This window comes from Microcaecilia unicolor, chromosome 2 (assembly GCF_901765095.1).
Source record: "Microcaecilia unicolor chromosome 2, aMicUni1.1, whole genome shotgun sequence".
NCBI classification, from domain to species: Eukaryota; Metazoa; Chordata; class Amphibia; order Gymnophiona; family Siphonopidae; genus Microcaecilia; species Microcaecilia unicolor.
Window position 1 is genome coordinate 449,821,435 of NC_044032.1, and position 20,327 is coordinate 449,841,761.

Below are 20,327 nucleotides of genomic sequence, written 5' to 3' on the forward strand. Positions count from 1 at the left end.
GAGGGCAGTGTACATTGGAGGGTAAGGTACTAACCTGCACCAAACAGAAAGAGATATTAGGAGATAATATCTGATAATATCAGTGTAGCAGGGTAGTAGCAAGAGCTGGGGCACTGCCAGATTACATAAGGAGAGGCATAACCATTAGGAAAAAAATGTGACAATGCCCCTTTACAGATCATTGGTGAGACTAGAGTATTCTGTGCGGCTCTGGAGGCTGTATCTGTAAAAGGATATAAATAGAGTAGAAACAGTTCAGAGCGGTGCTGTCAAAATAAGGAATAACCTACTCTAGGAGTTCGCAAATGGGTTCTTGGGATCCCACAGCCAAGTGAGTTTTCAGGTTATCCTCAATGAATATGCATGAGGTGAATTTGCATGCAGTACCTCCACTGCATGCAAATTTATTTTATGCAATATGCTGAAAACTGAAGTGGCTGGGAGATCCCCAGGACAGGGCTGGGAACCATTGGCCAAGACCATAAGTAATATTACAAAACAAAACAAACTTATAGACCTATATATAGATAGAGAGATAATAGATATCTAGATAGAACAGCAGCAAGAGAAGAGCTATAGAAGAGAGAGATTGAAACACCTCAATGTTGTAAGTAATTCAAATAAAGCAGATATTTTCTAGTCAAAAGGAAGTCCTAGAACCAAGAGTGCATAATGCAAGGTTGAGTAGAGAGGTGTGGTAGCCGTGTTAGTCCACTTTTAAAGGTAATCAATAGAAATAAAACAAAATAAAACATGGAAAAGAAAATAAGATGATACCTTTTTTATTGGACATAACTTAATACATTTCTTGATTAGCTTTCGAAGGTTGCCCTTCTTCGTCAGATCGGAAATAAGCAAATGTTGGTAGATGACGGAATATATAAGTGAAACATCAAAGCATTTCAGTGACAGTCTAACAGGATGGGGGTGGGTAGGTGAGAGACAGGGAGATATGCATGGAGACAGGAGGGTGTCAAAGTACAATTCTCTGTCTCCATGCATATCTCCCCATCTCTCACCTACCCACCCCCATCCTGTTAGACTGTCACTGAAATGCTTTGATGTTTCACTTATATATACTGTCATCTACCAACATTTGCTTATTTCCAATCTGATGAAGAAGGGCAACTTTTGAAAGCTAATCAAGAAATGTATGAAGTTATGTCCAATAAAAAAGAAATGTATTAAGTTATGTCCAATAAAAAACATATCATTTTCTTTTCCTTATTTTATTTTGTTTTATTTCTATTGATTACCTAATGCAAGGTTGAAAGCGGTAGACTCAGGAGTAACTTAGGGAAATATTTCTTCCCAAAAAGGGTGGCAGATTCATGGGATAATATTTTAGTGGCGTTAATAGAGAGACAATTGGTAACAGGATTTAAGAAAGCATGAGATAAGCAGAGGATCTCGTCATATGAATAAGAAAGGGTGAGCCTAGGATTGGGGAAGCTGATATTGGATGGCTTAGAAAGGCCTTTGCAGTCTATATCTGCTACCATTTTTATGATTCTCTGAACCATCCTTAAGCCATGTGCCGAGTATTGCCATGTAGCTGGTCCGATCTCCATTTCTAGGTTAGGCTCTATCTGAACAAATGCTTGTAACACTGTTCAAACTCACTGGAGATTAGAGAGGGAAGTACAGCTATCATGTGAATCCTTAGCATGCAGCCAGAAACCAAAGCTGAAGTAGCTCTCAATAGAGCCCTATCTTGCTACAAGAGGATACAGGAAAATTTTACCTAGGGCTATGGGACAGCGTTGGGAAAAAAGCTAGGAGTGAGAGAGTGCCAGAGAGAAAAGTATTGAGAAATGCCAAACAGAACAAGGTATGAAACAGAATGCATGGTAATATGTTATACATAGGCGGTCGGTGGCCCAACTGTTTGGGGAGACTAAAGGGGGCGGGGTTAGGGGGTGGGGCCAGGGGCGGGGCTTACATAATTGTCTGACAACACACAGAAAAAAAATAAGTAAAAATAAAATAATCACAATACCTTTTATTAAATTTAGATATTGAATAAAGTGGTTGCTCAAAGCATATACTAACCACAATCGCTCAACTGCAAAACACTATGCACAACTTTGTGCAAAAACACACTCAGAACCTTACTGTACCATAAATATTACACTGGGCAGAACCTAATACACCAATATACCACCCATACGGAAAATGCAGACCATCAACAATATGAAACAAGGGATCATAATATCATAATTCTCATATAGAGCCACAAAACACCCTTTTAGGGTGGATAGTGTTCACAATGAGCTCCTTTTATTAACGACCATATGTAGATCCTTCAAAAGTAGTGTGCCATGATTTAGGCTCTATACCCTTTCTGATGTTTTGGTGCCACCTCAGTAAGGCCAACACACAATCTTTCCACTGCAAAATACTATACACAAACTTGTGCAAAAACACACTCATAACCTTACCAAATCATAACAGCACTAATTCCAAGGACAGGACGTGCTACAACCTTATGCGTGGAAAGGCAGCACTGTAATTACACCGGGCTCTAAAACACCTGTACACAACCTAGTGAAACAAAAACAAAAATGGCTGCACATACTACACGCTAGCAGAATACTGCATCTTGATCACACATGAAAAACACCTGACACAACAGATATGAAGGCAAAATACTGAACTGGAAAGTTACCTCAAGAAGTCAGACTCGGCATGCAGCAATACTAGAAAAATTGAAACTTACATGCAAAATATCACAGATGCACATTTCCAAAAGCTGACATATTCCAATTAATAAATTCTGAATAAAAAAAATGTTTTCTACCTTTGCTGTCTGAGCATTTAGTCCCAGTGTCTCCTGTTTTATGCAGTGTCTTCTTTCCATTTGATATTTTTTCTCTTACCATGTCCATCATCCTTCTGTCCCCTTATGCGTCCTGTCTACCATCTGTAGCCCTGTCCCTATCCTTTCTCCAGTTTCAACATCTGCCCTCAAAGTGTTCCAATCCAGCCCTTAAATTCAGCAATTTCCCATCCATCCATATCCAGCATTTCTCCTCAGCTCCCTCCATCCATGTGCATCTACGTTCTCTGTCTTCCCTCCCCTCCATTCAAGTCCAGCATTTCTCCTCTCTCCCTTCCACTCCATTTGTGTGCATCGCCTTACTTTGTCTTTCCTTCCCTCCATCCTTGTCCAACATTTCTCCTCTCTTCCCTGCCCTCCATTCCATCCATGTCCAGCATTTCTCATCTCTTCCCTCCCCTCCATCCATGTGCATCTCCTTCCTGACTTCCCTCCCCTCCATCCATCCATGTCCAACAACTCTCCATTCTCCCCTGCCCTCTCCTCCATCCATCCATATCCAGCAAATTTCCTCTCTCCCCGCACCACTTTGTTGCCCCCCTCTCTCCCTTGAGTGCAGTACCACCACTTTGTTGCCCCCCTGCACCACTTTGTTGTCCCCCCCCCCCCCCCCCCCCCCCGCGCCTGGCTTTCTTTTCTTACTTTTAATTACTTCGCAGCCAAGTTGGGATCGGAGAGGCAGACAAGCAGTATGCGGTGTGACCCAATAAGCGAGGGGCAGGTCAGGGATGGGAAGCAAGTTCACGGTTCCTTCAGGGGCTGGAAAGGTGCTTAACCTATGACACATAGGTGCCATTTTCTTTGAAAATCTGTTTGGGGGACCTAGCTACTGCCACTGGCACTGCCTATCCAACTAGAGCAGCTTTAGTCTTTTTACAGGTGGACCCAGCATAGGCAGTCCTTTATTTCTAATGATCTTTTGGCTATTGTTTTCAATAACTGTTTACTACTGTTTTGGGTCAAAGGTCTAGATAGCCTCCCCTGACTCCTGCTTTATCTAACCTCCTTACCTGTTGCCTTCAACCCTCCTCCCCAAGCCCAGCACCACTTCCGTTTCACCTCTCTCCCCCTCCTCGAGTCCACCACCACTGTTCTCCACTCTCTCTCTCTCTAACCCCCTCCCGAGTTCAGCACCGCTTTGTTGCCCCCTATCTCTCTCTCTCCTGAGTCCAGCACCGCTTTGTTGCCCCCTCTCTCCCTTGAGTGCAACACCACTTTGTTGCCCGCCTTTCTACCACCCCCCTCCCCGAGTCCGGCAACGCTTTGTTTCCCTCCTGTGTCCCCTCCGAGTCCAGCACAGTTTTCTGCCTCCCCCCCCCCCCCGGGATCGTCAAACCTGCTTCAACAGCCCCTGCAGCAATAGCACGCTGCCAGATCTGGCGTCAACTCCTTCCCTCTACCTACCACCTCTCGATCTAGCTCAGACACTTCCTGCCTGCGCGAGGGTGGGACTAGTGATGATGCAAGCAGAGAGGGAAAGATCGTCCGACGCCAGCTCAAACAGTTTGGTAGGCTGACCGGTGGGGAGGGGCGGTGAAGAGGGAGAACAGAGAGTCCAGGAGCGAAGCTTGCAGTGGAACGGTGGGAAGGGAGGGGAGAGAAAGTGCAAGTTTAAAAAAAGTGCCGGACGGCGCCATTTTTTAAAAGAATCCGTTTGGGGGAGCAGTTGCTCCCCCTGCGCCTCCCCTAGCTATGCCACTGGCTTGGGGCTTGCAGCTGGGGAGGCTTAGCCTCCCCAAGCCTCTTATACCGGGCGCCTATGATGTTATACTATGCTGCCCAAATGATAAGATGTGTTGCAGTTGCCCAGGTAAGGCATAGTCACAGAAATGCAGAAGTTTCCCTTTACCAGAGTAAAGGGAAATGATATACCACCTTTACATATATTCAGGTACTTATTTTGTACCAGGGGCAATGGAGGGTTAAGTGACTTGCCCAGAGTCACAAGGAGCTGCAGTGGGAATTGAACTCAGTTCCCCAGGATCAAAGTCCACTGCACTAACCACTAGGTTGCTACTCCTCCACTCCAAGAGCTCAGTAGTTCCTGAACAAACACTGCTCGGCACACTATCAAGTTTATATCTGATGTGGTACTAATTAGACTGAGATTCTGATGCAGAAAAAGCCTTGAACGTTTAAACTCAAGTCACTGAAGGGACTATATTCAGCAGTGGAATCACTGTAATTTAAATGCTGACCACACTAGTTAAATTACAGTAATAATATATTCAGCACCTTTATACATATGGGACTTAATATTCAGCGGCAGTGATCAGTGTTTTGCAGAACGCTGCTGGCGTTAAACCTAGAAATTCAGTGCTGAGCCACGTCCGGGCACCGGCATTGAATTTCCAAGTTTACAGAACCGGCTAACACATGCCCAGTTGAGGGACCCTTTTACTAAGCCATGTAAGCACCTATGCGCGCCGAACACACGTCAATTCTAAGTTACCACCCGGCTACCGTGTGGCCCGAGCAGTAATTTCATTTTTTACGCATGTCCACTACACGCGTCAGAAAGGTGGCAATCGGCATTTGATCATTACCACCTGGTTAACGCGTGAGACCTTACCGCTAAGTCAATGGCTAGCGGTAAGGTCTCAGACCCAAAATGGATGCGCGCCAATTTTCATTTTGTTGCACATACATTTTCGGCCAAAAAAAAGGCATTTTTTAACAGGTGCACTGAAAAATGATTCTGTTAGTGGCCAAAACATGCACCTATACTACCGTAGGCCATTTTCAGAGCACCTTAGTAAAAGGACCCCTAAATGCAATATTCAGCACTTAACCGGCTATGGGTTACCACATAAAGATAGGACTGACTTTTATGCGACCCTATTTATGCAGTTAGCTTGACTTCTTAAGCACTGAATATCAGCACTTAACCGGCCAAGTGCCAACTTCACCCCCGGAATGCACCTAAAATAGCTGGTTTTCATTTTGGCGCTAACCAGTTATTTTCAACAGCACTAACCGGTTAAGTGCCACTGAAAAATTAGCAGTTAGTCCCTAATAGGTGATTTAACAGGCCAAGAGCCATTTCTAGCCGATTAAATCGCGTTGAATATCAACCCAATGGTCAATAGTACTGCATGTACATGTAATGTGGCAGCCATTACTGCAATTCTCTATTTACTTTAGGTCTGACTGGGCCCTGAGGGACTATTCAGCTGATGAATATCCCTTGTAGCCACTAAAGCTGAAACTGGCTATTGTATGGGTGGGCCAGGGGGAGAGTCAGGGCGGAGTCAGCCCTTAACTGGTTAAGTTAACTGGCCAAACTGGATCATAAAACAGCAGTCCTGTCTTTGTCCAGTTTATCTTCAGCAGTTAAGAAGTTAATATCGGCACTTATCCAGTTAAGTGCTGAACGTCTGCATATACCCAGACATGGCCCGACATTGAATATCCATGCATAAGTTTGGCAGTGGTGGTCAACACTTTTAAAAAAATGCTGACCATTGCCAGCTGAATATTACCCCCATGATAGATATTTAGTTCCTGTCTTTGCGCCATCTTACCTCTACCCATTTGTTATGCAGTTTTGTGTCCCAACACTATCTGTATCGCATTGAAAATATACAGATACGGAAATTAAATTTGTTCCAACCACCGAGATGTGTATAACTTTCTTTGAAAACTGATTCCTGAATGTTCTTATGAACTTGGACAAATCCAGTCTCTTCGTCCCAGCTGATAGAACTGGATAAAAATGGCATCGCTTTGTCTCAATTTTTTCCCATCTGAAACTTTTGCTCATGGTGTAAGCCAATATGCCTTGTTGTCTAAACCAGGTTACTGGTTTATCTTTAGTGCAGTCTACTGTGGAAATGTTTATCTTATATTTTCCATGATGGCTCTTTTCATTCAAGTAGTAGTGAAATGTTTACTTTTGTTTGCAGGGCAGTTCACTTTTAGTTGAAGAATGGCAAATTTAGTGTGGTATTTATTTTGAATAAAGAGGGTGATTTTCAAAGCTGTTTCTGTAGGTAAGATAGGGCTTTATGTTTGAAAATGAGCCTTTACAAACCTGCTCACTCTAAGAATAATCTACTATGAGATAACAGTGTTAGCCCACATTAATGGTTAGCATATGGCCTTCTTTGTGTGCAGTAAATTTATTAGATGTAGTGCCTCTAAAATGTTTGTGTACCCACAATGAGAAGAGGCATTTTGCGGGTGGGGCTCATATTTACGCACATGCATTTGAATTTTCAAAACTATGTACCTGTTTTCCCTTGGGAAAACTATTCCCACTCATGAGCAGGTGAAAATATGTTCAGTTATTCTTCACGGGCCACTTTTCAAAGTGAAAGTATGTGTGTAGTATCACTTTGAGAATCAATTATAAAGCTGTGCCGGCCTTTTCAGAACTCAGACTTAAGTGTATAGTTTGGCTGAAAATACAGGTAAAGTTATCCATATAACTTTATGTTTGCTGGATGCTGAAAATAGACCCCATTGTGTTTAGTTTTAATTTCTGTTGCATGGCTAGCTCCTATTATAGTTTTGATAAAATGAGTATGTCTTACATTTTATTAACTGCTGTAATGCAGTCTTCATTTTTGTGAAATGATTTTTGATTGAGTAGTAAAGTGGGTTGTTTCATCAGCTGGCCCTGATCTGATAGCCCTTCTATGCACTAGATGACTTCAGCCTGTATATATTAAGAATTTTCCCCATAAACACAAAAGAGAGAAAATCCACATGTCTGTTAACCAATTGCAATTATTAGATAAAGGAGCATGCATTGGAAAATAATATTTTTCAAGACCTCTAGTAAATGTCAAGAAACACATATTTTCTCCTCCCATCCCCCATTTCCTCCATCCCACTCTAATTTTTTATATTACCAGCACTTGCTGAACTATTTTCTTAATAAACCAGGCCCAGGCAACCTAAGCAGTCATTGCCTCCAACACCTTTAATGATTTGCACAAACTTATTATTTCTCATGGAAGGCATTTTCTTCTTGCCTGTATCTACAGTTTCCTTTTTTTCTCCCCCATTAAGTTATGCCCTCCAGTCCTCCACTTGGGGCTTCCTCCATCACCCTCCCATCCAGTGGCAACTCATCCACCCCTGCAGGCGTCTTCTCCTTCTCTCCAGTAAATATGATCTCCGCTGTCAAACAGAAGAGCGCCTTTGCCCCTGTTGTGAGGCCGCAGACCTCCCCACCCCCTACCTGTACCAGCACCAACAGCAACAGTCTGCAAGGTGAGTCTGGCTGTCTTGATCTTGGCTGTCTACCACTGGTCTCGTACTCCAAGGCAAGCAAAAACCCACAAGTGAAAAAACAAGAAAGCCACTGAATTTGTGCATGGTATTTTATTTTACAGCAATGCATGAAAGTGACCAGAAGACTACATCCTCACTGGAATGTTGTTAGCTGGTCTTAACACACATCATTGTCTGAACCAGCTCTGAGATTTTAATTCTCATCTGCATGCATCTTGGGATTTGCAATCCGCATTTACCTGTTTTAAAAATAGGCCGTAAGTGCTAGAACATGTTCAAGTAATGTTGAAAAACAAGATAGGCTAACTCACAACAATTCCATGAATGAGTGGAGGAGAGTTATCAATTATACTGTCGGTCAAGGCTTCCTGAACCTTCCTGATGACTCCACACCCATTGAGTTTTCAGGATGTCCAGATCAATATACTTGGGATTAATTTGTTTATACTGGGTGTCCAGTGCATGCAAATTTATCTCATGCATATTCCTAGAAGGTATCTTGAAAACCTGACTGGCTGTAAGATCATCTTGGGAAATCATGCCATAAGTCTCACGTTTTGATATTTGCTTTTTTTTCTCTTTTGTTTGTTCTTTGCAGTACGGTCTCTGTATATATCTCATTATCTCTGGGCTCTTATTAGGCAGCCACTGTACACATGATTTTACAATTTTGGTACAGACGCACCCTAACGTTATTTTTCAGTTGACAGCCTGCATCAACGATCATTCATATATGGCATATTGACTGTGACACAGAAGTCCACATGACCAATGTTTCTTCTGTAGAATACAAGACCAAGATTGCACATATTACAATGCAGGCTGCTAATTGAAACACAGTCCATGATGTTTCCTTCAATAAAGTTGTTTGCGTTTCATCAGTGAATTTCCATTTCTTGAGGCCAGCATCATCTTTTTGGTTCTCTTTTTGCATTTGTAGTGCTAATTCCCTTTATTTGCATCCCTTACTTTTCAACCCAGAAAACCTGGAACTAGTGGGGAATGATGAAAGGAGTAGGATCAGTCCCTTCTAAGCAGGTTTCCAACCAGCCAATCCCAGCTTGTCTCAAAGTGAAATTAAAACAGAAGTAGCCGTAGTCATCATTTTGTATTTAGTCATTTCTGTGAGAGCTCTCAAAGAGTGAACCCACAGGTCAACGAACTCCTTGCTTCTCAGCATTCAGAGATAGTGAAAACTTTTAAAACAAAACACGTGTCACTGTATTAGTGCATTCACAAAGGCTAATGTTATAATGGGCTTTTCCACTGTTTTGCATGCAGAGAGGGGTTTTTGATAAATTGCATGGCCAAATACACACATAAAAAGTGGACACACCAAAAGAGGACATCTACTCATACACAGGCATACATTGACATTCCTGGGGCACAGCTTGAGCAGAAGCAGAGTTGCAGTGCACTTGTGGATTTTATAAAGTAGGTGGGTGCATGTCCATTTGATCACTACTGGACTGGTTCAAGAGCTTATTGTATAAAAACATATAGGAACCTGTATTGCATTTATATGCTAAGCTTCAAACAGGTGACTTCGCAAAGTTCTGATATAAAGGCCTTGTTATAAAAATTATTCCCTGCTGTGCACTGGGCTCTGTTGTGAGGGTAATCCTATAACAGGTCACCGACTATAAGTGCTACTTCTAACGCCTGTTTTAAGATTAATCTATAAAGAGAAGTAGGCACCGACTTTTCTTTACAGAATACTAGCACAAGTGCGAGAGAGGACAAGTACCACCAGCCCTATAGCTGGTATAATTGCCTGTGCCTAGATGTATGCATGATCACATGTACATTCTAATTTACATGTGTACATATCTGCTGTGCCCACACTCTGCTTAAACTCCGCCCCTGTGCATGCCTACTGGCAAACTATGCACCATCATGTACGCGTGTGTAAATGACTAGCATACTGCCATTTGCATGCTCTCTTGCTGCCTAGGTTGCTCCTTATAGAATTTGCCCCCGTGTGCAATGCTAGAAGCTGTAAGCCTACCTTCCAGCTCTGATTCTTTGCACTGACACAGTATAGAGTTCATTTTAAAAGTGATGTCTATATATCAAACATATAAATGGCGAGTGACCGTACTCACTCGCAAATGTGCAGTAGAGACTTCCCTCTCTGTCCCGCCCCCGCATCAATACATGATGACAGGGGCAGGACAGAGAGGGAAACTGCGCGAAGCTGCCGACGTCGCTACCGCTCCCACCCCCCGAGGTTGCCGCCGCCGCCACCCCCCCTCCACCCGGCCCGAGCACTCTCTTTGGTATTAAACTTACATCGGCGAAACGCAGCATGCAGAACAGCTGAGCTCCCGTCGCCCTTTCTTCCCTGCCTGTGTCCCGCCCTCGCCGACATTACGTCACACGAGGGCGGGACACAGGCAGAGAAGGAAGGCTGACGGGAGCTCAGCTGATCTATGTGCTGCTTGCGTTTCGCCGATGTAAGTTCAATACCGAAGAGAGGGCCCGGGCCGGGTGCAGGGGTTGTGGCGGCGACTCCGGGGGGGGGGGGGGGGGCAGCGGTGAGGGGAGGGGGCCTTGCCAGAACTCCATACTAGCCCGTTTTAACGGGCTCAACGGCTAGTATATATATATGCATTTTATGTGCAGAAATTGCGTTTTATAAAATTGTCCAGCATTTAGCCATGATCTGCGTATATACCCTCTCATTCTAGAACATATTGCCTAAATTTGCATGCTAATTGTGCAGTAAATTCATGCAGTACTAGAGCTAGCTGAGTGCTCAGCGTTATTCTATAAATGATGCACACAGTTCACATACCCCCAGATTCTATATATGGTGACTAAATTTACACGTGCAAATCAGTATGGATTGCCAATTTGTACACACAAATTAATTAATTAATGAGTCAATCAGCACCACTAACTGGTTGCTAACAACCAATTATTGGCATTAATTGGCATTAATTGGGATTTCCATGCGCATCATATTTTATAACAACGCGCGTGGAAATTCTATAGCGTATAACTTCAAGGGGAGATGGCTGGGGGTATTTTGAGGGCATTCAGGTGGGCATTCTAGAATTTACATGCATTGTTTCAGAACAGACCGATTGGCATTAACTTAGCATTTACACCTGCTTTCAACTGGCATAATTGCCAGCACCTTAAGTTAGGCGTCATTGATACGCTTAGCCACTATTCTAGAAAGGGCATGGATCCTTTATAGAATAGCGTTGAGCACTTAAATTTGTCGGCAACATTTATAAAATCTAGCTCTATATAGTGCATAAATGTAAGAGAGAAGGAGCATGGGTGGGCCCTGGGTGGGACCAACATTTGATTATGTAAAATTGCAGAACTAAGGCTCGTCCACTTACACCTGCTATTGACATGGCATAAGTGGGCACAACTAAATGTTGGCGCATTGATGCAAACTTAGGCTAGTATTCTACCACTGCTACTACTACTACTGCTTATCATTTCTAGAGCGCTACTAGATGTACGCAGCACTGTACACCTGAACATGAACAGACAGTCTCTGCTCAACAGAGCTTACCATCTTATCAGGACAGACAAACAGGACAAAAAAGAATAATGGAAATACTTAAGTGGGAATGACAAAACAGACATGTTGTACAAGTGAATAGGGGTTAGGAGTTAAAAGCAGCCTCAAAAAGGTGGACTTTTAGCCTAGATTTGAAGATGGCCAGAGATGGAGCTTGACGTACTGACTCAGGAAGTCTATTCCAGGAGTATGGTGCAGCAGGATAAAAGGAACAGAGTCTGGAGTTGGCAGTGGAAGAGAAGGATACAGATAAGAGAGATTTACCCAATGAATGGAGTTCCCAGGGAGGAGTGTAGGGAGAGATAAGAGTGGAGAGCTACTGAGGAGCTGCAGAGTGAATGCACTTGTAAGTCAATAAGAGGAGTTTGAACTGTATGCGGAAATGAATAGGGAGCCAATGAAGTGACTTGAGGAGAGGGCTAATATGAGCATAGCGACACTAGTGGAATATAAGTCGTGCAGCAGAATTTTGAACAGATTGAAGGGGAGAGAGATGGCTTAATGGGAGACCTGTGAGAAGCAAGTTGCAGTAGTCTGAGAGGTGATAAGAGCATGGATAAGAATTTTGGTAGTGTGCTCAAAAAGGAAGGGATGAATTTTGGTGATGCTATAAAGAAAGAAATGACAGGTTTAGCAGTCTGTTGGATATGTGCAGAGAGAGAGAGAGGAGTCAAGGATACAAATCAAGGGGCTGGTGGTTGGGAGGCGGGGCTAGTGCTGGGCAGACTTATATGGTCTGTGCCCTGAAAAAGACAGATACAAATCAAGGTAAGGTATACACAAAAAGTAGCACATATGAGTTATCTTGTTGGGCAGACTGGATGGACCATGCAGGTCTTTTTCTGCCATCATCTACTATGTTACTATGTTACTATGACCCCAAGGTTATGTGTTAATGAGACAGGGAGCATGAGAGTGTTATCCACAGAGATAGAGAATGGGGAAAGGGTAGAGGTGGGTTTAGGGGGAAGATAAGAAGCTCCATATTGGTCATGTTTAGTTTCAGATGGCAGTGAGACATCCAGGCAGCAATGTCAGACAGGCAGGCTGATTACTTGGGCCTGGATTCCTGCTGAAATTTCTGGTGTGGAGAGGTAGATATGGAAGTCATCAGTATAAAGGTGATATTGAAAACCATAGGATGAGATCAGATCACCAAGGGAAGAAGTATAGATGGAGAAAAGAAGAGGTCCCAAGACAGAGCCCTGAGGTACACTAACTGATAGTGGGATAGAAGTGAAGGAGGATCCACCAAAGTATACACAAAAAGTGCGATGGGAGAGATAAGAAGAAAACCAGGAAAGAACAGAGCCCTGAAATCCAAGTGAGGACAGTGTATCAAGGAGCAGGCGGTGATCAACAGTGTCAAAAGCAGCAGATAGATCGAAAAGGATGAGGATAGAATAGAGACCTTTGAATCTGGCCAGGAACAGGTCATTGGACAATTTAGCAATGGCTGTTTCAGTTGAGTGAAGAGGGCAAAAGCCAGATTGAAGTGGATCAAGAATAACTTGAGATGAAAGAAAGTCAATATAATGGCGGTGAACAGCATGTTCAAGTAGCTTGGATAGGAAAGGAAGATGGGGCAATAGTTGGAAGGACAGGTAAGGTCTAATGAAGGTTTTTTTGAGGAGTGGTGTGACTACGGCATGTTTAAAGGCATCAGGAACAGTCACAGTGGAAAGTGAAAGATTGAGAGTATGACACATAGAAGGGTTAGTGCTAAGTAGATGGGTGGGAATAGAATCAGAGGGACAGGTAGTCAGTTTGGAGGAGGAAAGAAAATATGCAGTTTCCTCTTCAGTGATTCCAGAAAAGGAGGCAGGGGTTGAAGGGGGTTTGAGGTGACTTAGTTGAGAACTCAAGGTTAATCTTGTGAACCTTATCATGAAAGTACTCAGCCAGAGTCTGGGGAGAAAATGAAATGGGGTGGAGGTAAAGGCACTTTGAGGAGAGAGTTCAGTGTGGCAAAGAGACATCGAGGGTTTGAGCCATGAGAGTTGTAGTAGTAGTAGTTTGGATGTAGTAGTCCTGTTTGGCAAGTGAAGGAGCAGACTGGAAGGAGGTCAGCAACAATTTGAAATGTATGAAGTCAGTGTGAGCACAGTATTTCAGCCAAAGGTGTTTGGCAGATCGGGCACAGGAATGTAGGTAGCAGATTCTAGAGGTCAGCCAAGGCTGGGATTTGGTACGCCTTACAGAATGGGGAATGGGAGGAGCGAGAGTATCCAGAGCAGAGGAGAGAATAGTATTATAGGAAGAGACAGCCTCATTGACTGACTTGGATAACATAGTGGTTGAAAAGAGGTTTGAAACCCTGGAGGATAGAGTGGAAGAGTCAATAGCTTAAAGATTCCTAAATGTATTGGTGGACATTGGATGGGACTGGAGCAGAGGGTGTTTAAGTGTGAAAGTTATCATATGATGGTCAGAGAGGGGAACAGTTGAGGCAGGGGCGTAGCCAGACAACAGATTTTGGGTGGGCCTAGATAAGAAGTGGGTGGGCACCAAATGTTCTCTCTCCACCACCAAAAGAATATCTCAGCTGGCAGGAAAATGCTTCTTTCCACCTTGGCAGTCTGCAGCAGGCATGCACTGAAAACTGAGCATGCGCAGGTGCCAATATTGTGGAGAGTAGAATTTTGTTACTATCAGGGGAAAGTCTTCAGGTGACAGAGCTTGGGATCTCCACCAGCTACCACTAAACATGTGCTACTGTTGGGTGGGCCTGAGCCCAAAGTGGGTGGGCCCAGGCCCACCTGTGGCTACGCCACTGAGTTGAGGTGCAGAAACTGGAGAGTGAGCAGTTGGAGAAGAAGATAAGATCAAGACAGTGGCCATTCTGGTAAACAGTTGTGGAGCACAGTGGAAGATTGAAAGAGGATGTTAAAGTGAGAAACTGAGAAGTATGAGAGTCAGAGGAAACATTGGCATGAATGTTAAAATGAGGGAAGGAGATGAAGGTTCAAGAAAGAAGGAAAGCCCAGATTCTGTTATAGAATTAACTTTCAGTGTGTGGCCTCTAGGTGCTTAAATTTTGGTTCTCAGTTATAGAATTTTCCCCATAACCTGCATACACATAAATTTATCTAACCTATTCAACCTGATTGGAGGTGTTTCTGGGGCATGGTGTGGGTGGGGCTTGCACATATGGATCAATTTTATAAAATGTGTACATAAATGCATAAAATAAAATGGAATATCTGTGCATGCTCATGTGTGTGGGTATTTTCTAAATATGTGCATATTTCTAAAATTGTTGAACTTTAGGTGCATTCTAACTATACAAGGAATGCAGACACAGTCCCTGTTAGAATTCTCTAGTATGTGTCTTCTGGAAAGGAACACTGTCTGACAGAGATTATGCCCATGTTTTCTCTGGGCAATGAAGCAGCTTGCTCTCTCTTCCTGTGTAAAGGTGATAGTGAGGCATACAGAGCAGAACAACAGAAGAAACTCAGTTAATAGCCGGTTAATAACTAGCAGCACACTACTGTTCTTTTGAGAAAAGTGACTGTATTTCTCTTGTGGGCAATTTCTCCAAATGGGTTAGTTGTGCACATAACATGACAGGAATGAACCTCACTCCTAAATCAGAGTACTGCTAACACACGCCATAGTACTTGCATTGTGTCAAAGAGTGCTTCTTTCCGGAGTTCATATAGGCAACACTTATAGGAAACTTATCCAGGTGTGCTTGGAAGTTCTTTTTAATCAAGCCGGTGGCACCCAAAATGATGGGAAATATTTTTGCATCTTTCTGCCACATTTTCTTGGTCTCAGACTGTATTTCTTGGTACTTGAGGATCTCTCCTCTCTCCACACGATTCACCAAGTGATTGCCTGGGACCGGCACTTCTTTAGTCAATGCTGTTCTTTTGTTTTTCTCTTTTACTACTGGCATCCAGCTTTTTATCAGTTGGGATGGGGATGTCGCAGTGTGTGTGTGTGTGTGTGTGCATATATGTACGTTCACTGTCTCTACTGTATATATATTATAACAATATGAAACCCAAACTCTAACCACCATTTATCTATTTTCTGAAAAGCTACATGTTCTTAAGAGGTAGACATGAGAATAAGAGAGCACAGAAGCCTGCAGAAAGGAAGCCTGTGTTCCTTAGGGTGTTTCTGCACCAGAAACAAATATACAAACAAGCAAAAAAAAAAAAAAACCCAGGGGTGCTGTTGAGCTAGCAGGGAAAATGGACCTTTGAGATCTTTGCCTCTCACTCCCTTTGCAGAGTGTCTTGTTTATTTCAGGTGGAAGCACTGGCAGTCTAAGTTTACAACTGTGATTCGGTATTAGAAGTTACATACTTTCTCAGTCTATGGTTTGTTCATTGCTCCTTTCATCAGAGTGAGGCCAGCAAGTTTTGTTAGTTAATTCCCCTGTGGCTTTTTAAGCCTCAGCGAGGTTGGCTGCATTATGATATCCTCCTGTAACGTATTCAGACACTCTCAAGCCAGATAAACTGTCTCAACTACTTTCTTTATTATAACTCACAGCAACAATAGGAAATTATGTATTTTACCCAGGTGCACTCTCCACTTCCTAGAGGGATCATAGAAATGACTTGTCACAAATTCCTTTCTTTAACTAGCAGTTTTCTATATATCAGGTTGGTTTTCTTATTACTCAACCAAAACATGTTCTAATGGGTACTGCAATGTCAGTTCCATGGCTGACTGAGACCCTTCTGGGTGTCTAGGGCTCTTGGCTGAAGTATTCTCTTGTAGCGTGTCTGAGTTGTGTGGAACCTCTTCAGTGGTAACTGAAAGTACCCCTACCCTGGTTGCACAATCCAGATCTTTTACCACAATTGGAAACTCATGACACAGTCAAATTATATCAGGACATTCTTCTCCCTGATCTATCCTTCATTTTGACCAAGAACAAGCAATGTGGGAGTTGTTTGATAACTTCTGCCTTCCTCCATTTTTGTAATCAACTTTGACCTGGATAGTCTGACCTTCTCTCAAGACCTGTCTTGACTTGGCCCTCCAATTGTAATAATAGACCTGTTTATCCACAGCTGCCTCTAGGTGATGATGAATTGTGTATGTTGATGGATTCTCCAGCAGAGCATTCACAATAGGCAAAGGAGTTGGGTCCATTGCCAGTATATAGTATGAGCTGGAGATTCTCCTAATGCCTCAGATGGGGTATTCCTTTAATCCACTAGACATGGGAATCTATCAACTCAGGTCTCAGAGGTTTTCTGTAAAATTTGCTTTGTCTTTTGGACAATGTTTTCTGCCTTCCCATTTGACTGAGGGTATCTTGGAGAGGACACTGAATGTCAAAACTTATAGTCATACAAATTCTGAAAACTCTTTAGAGATGAAGAGAGAATTGTCACTAAAGACCTCTTCTGTAATACTATGATGCGGAAATTGTATTTTTCAGGTCATATATGATGTCTTTACACTTTTTCCTATCCAGGCAATCAATTTCAAAGTAATTGCTCAAGTAGTCCACTACTAGGATGTACTCAATTTCCTTGAATTGAAATATGTTGATTCCTACCTTTTGCCATGGCCCAGTAGGCACCGTTTGAGGGTGTAGACATTCTTGGGTAGTGTCCAATTGGATCTGAATGCAAGTATAGCACCTCAGGACAAAGCTGTCAATTTCATGATTCATGGATGGCCAGAAAAGAACCTCTCTAGCACGTTGAATGCATCTACTGATAGCAATATCACTTGCATGAATTCTTTCAAGCATCTTTTGCCTGACTCTGGTCAAACCATAGAGTTGTTGTCCTTTGTAAATCAAAACCTGTTTGACAGTCAGCTCATTACAGAAGTTGTGAAAATGTCTAATCACAACATTAGCACAAATTCCTCTCCCTCCAGATTTGCTGTTTTATTTCCTGGTAGATCTCATCACTTTTTCCAGCATGTGCTATCTTCAGATGAGATGCCTTGACAATCAGTAAGGCCAACTCTTCCATAAAAAATCTCCACCTATGATCTGCATTGGGCTGTCGGTGGAAAAGCCCAGCTTACTGTATCTGAAATGACCCCTGTATCCAACTAGACCCTCACCAGCTCCAACCTACAAGCATGCATATAACTTTCTCAGGGTTTTGTTTTTGCCTCTTCTTAAGGCTAAAATGTTTTCTCTATCATCACTGTCATCAGCCAAGGAGTGTACATTAAGCTGGCTTCTGCATGCACTAGCTAAGTGATTTTTTTTCATGCAGAGCTTTCAGAATTTTCCATGTGCAAGGCATGTTTCTTTCTTCACTTCATGGCTGCCATTACAATAGTAGCATATGCCCTTCTGGCTGGCTTCTATCCGCCTGAAGTCCCAGCACTCTTGTAGCCACCTGTGCTCTGACTTCGGCTGGGACAGCTACTGCACTTGTTTATCACCAATCACGTCTTTCATATGCTTATAGGCAACCTCATCCGAACAGCATTTGCAACAGCATCATTCATGGTTAGTCTTTTCATCTGGAGGAGCATCCACTGCATAAGGTCATCCCTGATGCCAATAAAAATTCTATCACATATGATTGAGTCCTCTGAATCTCCATACTTGCATGACTTTATTAGAGGCTTAACTTCTGCTAGATATATGTCAAAAGATTCATTGGTTTCCTGCAGCCTATTATTCAGGATGTACCTTTTGTAAGTCACCTTTAGTTTTCCGATGCAGTCATTTTCAAAAGTGTCCAGGATTTTGATCCCATCAGTTTTGCCTGCCTTTCTTCCAAAAGTCAGGGTTTCATACAGCTTATATACTTCCATGAGAATGGTAGAGCATTTTTCATCAGGTCAGTTGCAATTTCATAATTACACAACTGGCTTTTGAAACACTTAAAATCTGCAGTGCAATCATCTGCCAAATTCAGTAGTAGCAGAGGCAGAATAATTCGTTGATGTTCCATGGCTAATTTACTTCTGATGCTATGTAACATATTCAGGCACTGTCAAGGCAGATAAACAGTCTCAACTACTTTCTTTATTATAAGTCACAGCAACAACAGAAAGTGATGTATTCTACCCAGGTGCACCTTCCTAGAAGGATCATAGAGACATATACAACAGCCAGCATGACCTGTCACAGCTCCCAAAGACTTATGTTTTTGACGTGGTGTGAATGTGGCTGGAGCTCACCGTAACTAAATTGAAATGGCTGGATGGCTGGAAGGGAGCTGTAGGGGTGGGTGCCAATGTGGAGGGAGGGGCACTGTGGGGGTTGTTAATGTGGTGGGGAGGTGGCAACTCTATTATTGGCTAAGAGTGACACAATCCCTTGAGCCAGCCCTGAAGCCATGGATCTCAATACAACAGTCCTGGGCTACTCAAGTTCCTTTAGTTTGCAATCTATTTTGTCATATGGGAGATCAACTAACACACGGGAAATTGTAGGAAAAATTTGCTAGATGACCTGGTAGTCCACATTGTGCATTAGATCACTCATTGAATATGATGGACATTAAAACTCTTGAACCAGGAGATAGGGCAGTAGCCTCCATGGTCATCAAAACCGATATTTTGGAAATTGTGGAGGCAAACCAAGCTATTTTTTGAACTGACATAACTGTGGCAGTAAATGATATCAAAGCTGAGCTAAATTCACACAAAATGAAATTAATATCAGAGAACAAACTGACTATTTTGCCTATTTTCAAGCAAAAATAAAACATCTTGAGGTAGAAAATAAGTATATAAATGATAAACAAGAGGATCTCGAGAATACACCAAGACTATTTATGGACTGCCAGAACAAGAGAATAAAAATGTGTTTCATATGATGAACAGCTACAATGAAATGTGTTATTTTGGGAGTCTGTACACTAAAATTCATGTGTGAAGCTTGTTTTACTTATGGAAAATGGCTCTTGTAAAATAGCACAGTCAAATTTGTGCATATGTGTGCTGACAACATGGTGTGCATTCCCATCAGGGCATTCCCGGGGAAGAAGAGTAAGGGGACATATGATGTATGTGTGTTGGGCAAAAAAGAAAAAGAAGAGTATCAGCCAATATTTTTCCAAAACAGTGGGTTTATTAAAAATAGACTCAATGCAGTCCTATGTTTCAGCGCCTAAAGTGCCTGCATCAGAAGTCAAACAGATAATCTCGGCTACAGATGATAAATGTAAACATATGGGCTAGAAAATCCAATGGTAGAGCATTGAAAAATACTAGCAATCAGGAAAGCAAATCTGAAAATGTGCCAATGTAAAAGCCTGCCACAAAGGACAAAAATAGGTGGCTATAGGGCTCATTTTCAAAGCACTTAAAGTTCCATAGGTTACTACATATCTTTATAATATTGCACCTTAGAAGATACTTCTCTGTCCTGTTCAACTAGGCACCCTCTTTTTAAAACTACCCTTCACATGTATAGCTATGTGGTGAAATTAGGATTCTAGTGCTCATTATGCTCATATTAGCCCTCTCCTCAAGTCACTTCATTGGCTCCCTATCCGTTTCCGCATACAGTTCAAACTCCTCTTATTGACTTACAAGTGCATTCACTCTGCAGCTCCTCAGTACCTCTCATCTCTCCCTATAGTCCACCCCGGGAACTCCGTTCACTGGGTAAATCTCTCTTACCTGCACCTTTCTCCTCCACTGTTTCTTTTATCTTGCTGAACCATATGCCTGGAATAGACTTCCTGAGCTGGTACGTCAAGCTCCATCTCTGGCCGTCTTCAAATCTAGGCTAAAAGCCAACCTGTT

General features: G+C 42.7%; 1 protein-coding gene across 6 annotated transcripts in view; it reads left to right on the forward strand.

Annotated features, from left to right (window-relative positions):
• EBF4 (EBF family member 4) overlaps positions 1–20,327 on the forward strand; it is a 470,543-nt gene that overhangs the window by 439,481 nt on the left and 10,735 nt on the right. For 5 of the 6 annotated variants that reach the window (XM_030190928.1, XM_030190932.1, XM_030190930.1 and 2 more), the window contains exon 15: positions 7,856–8,059. The exons of the other annotated variant lie outside the window; for it this stretch is intronic. In XM_030190928.1, coding sequence (XP_030046788.1) covers positions 7,856–8,059 — 204 coding nt within the window. The remainder of the gene's footprint in view (positions 1–7,855; positions 8,060–20,327) is intronic. 6 annotated transcript variants of the gene reach the window in all.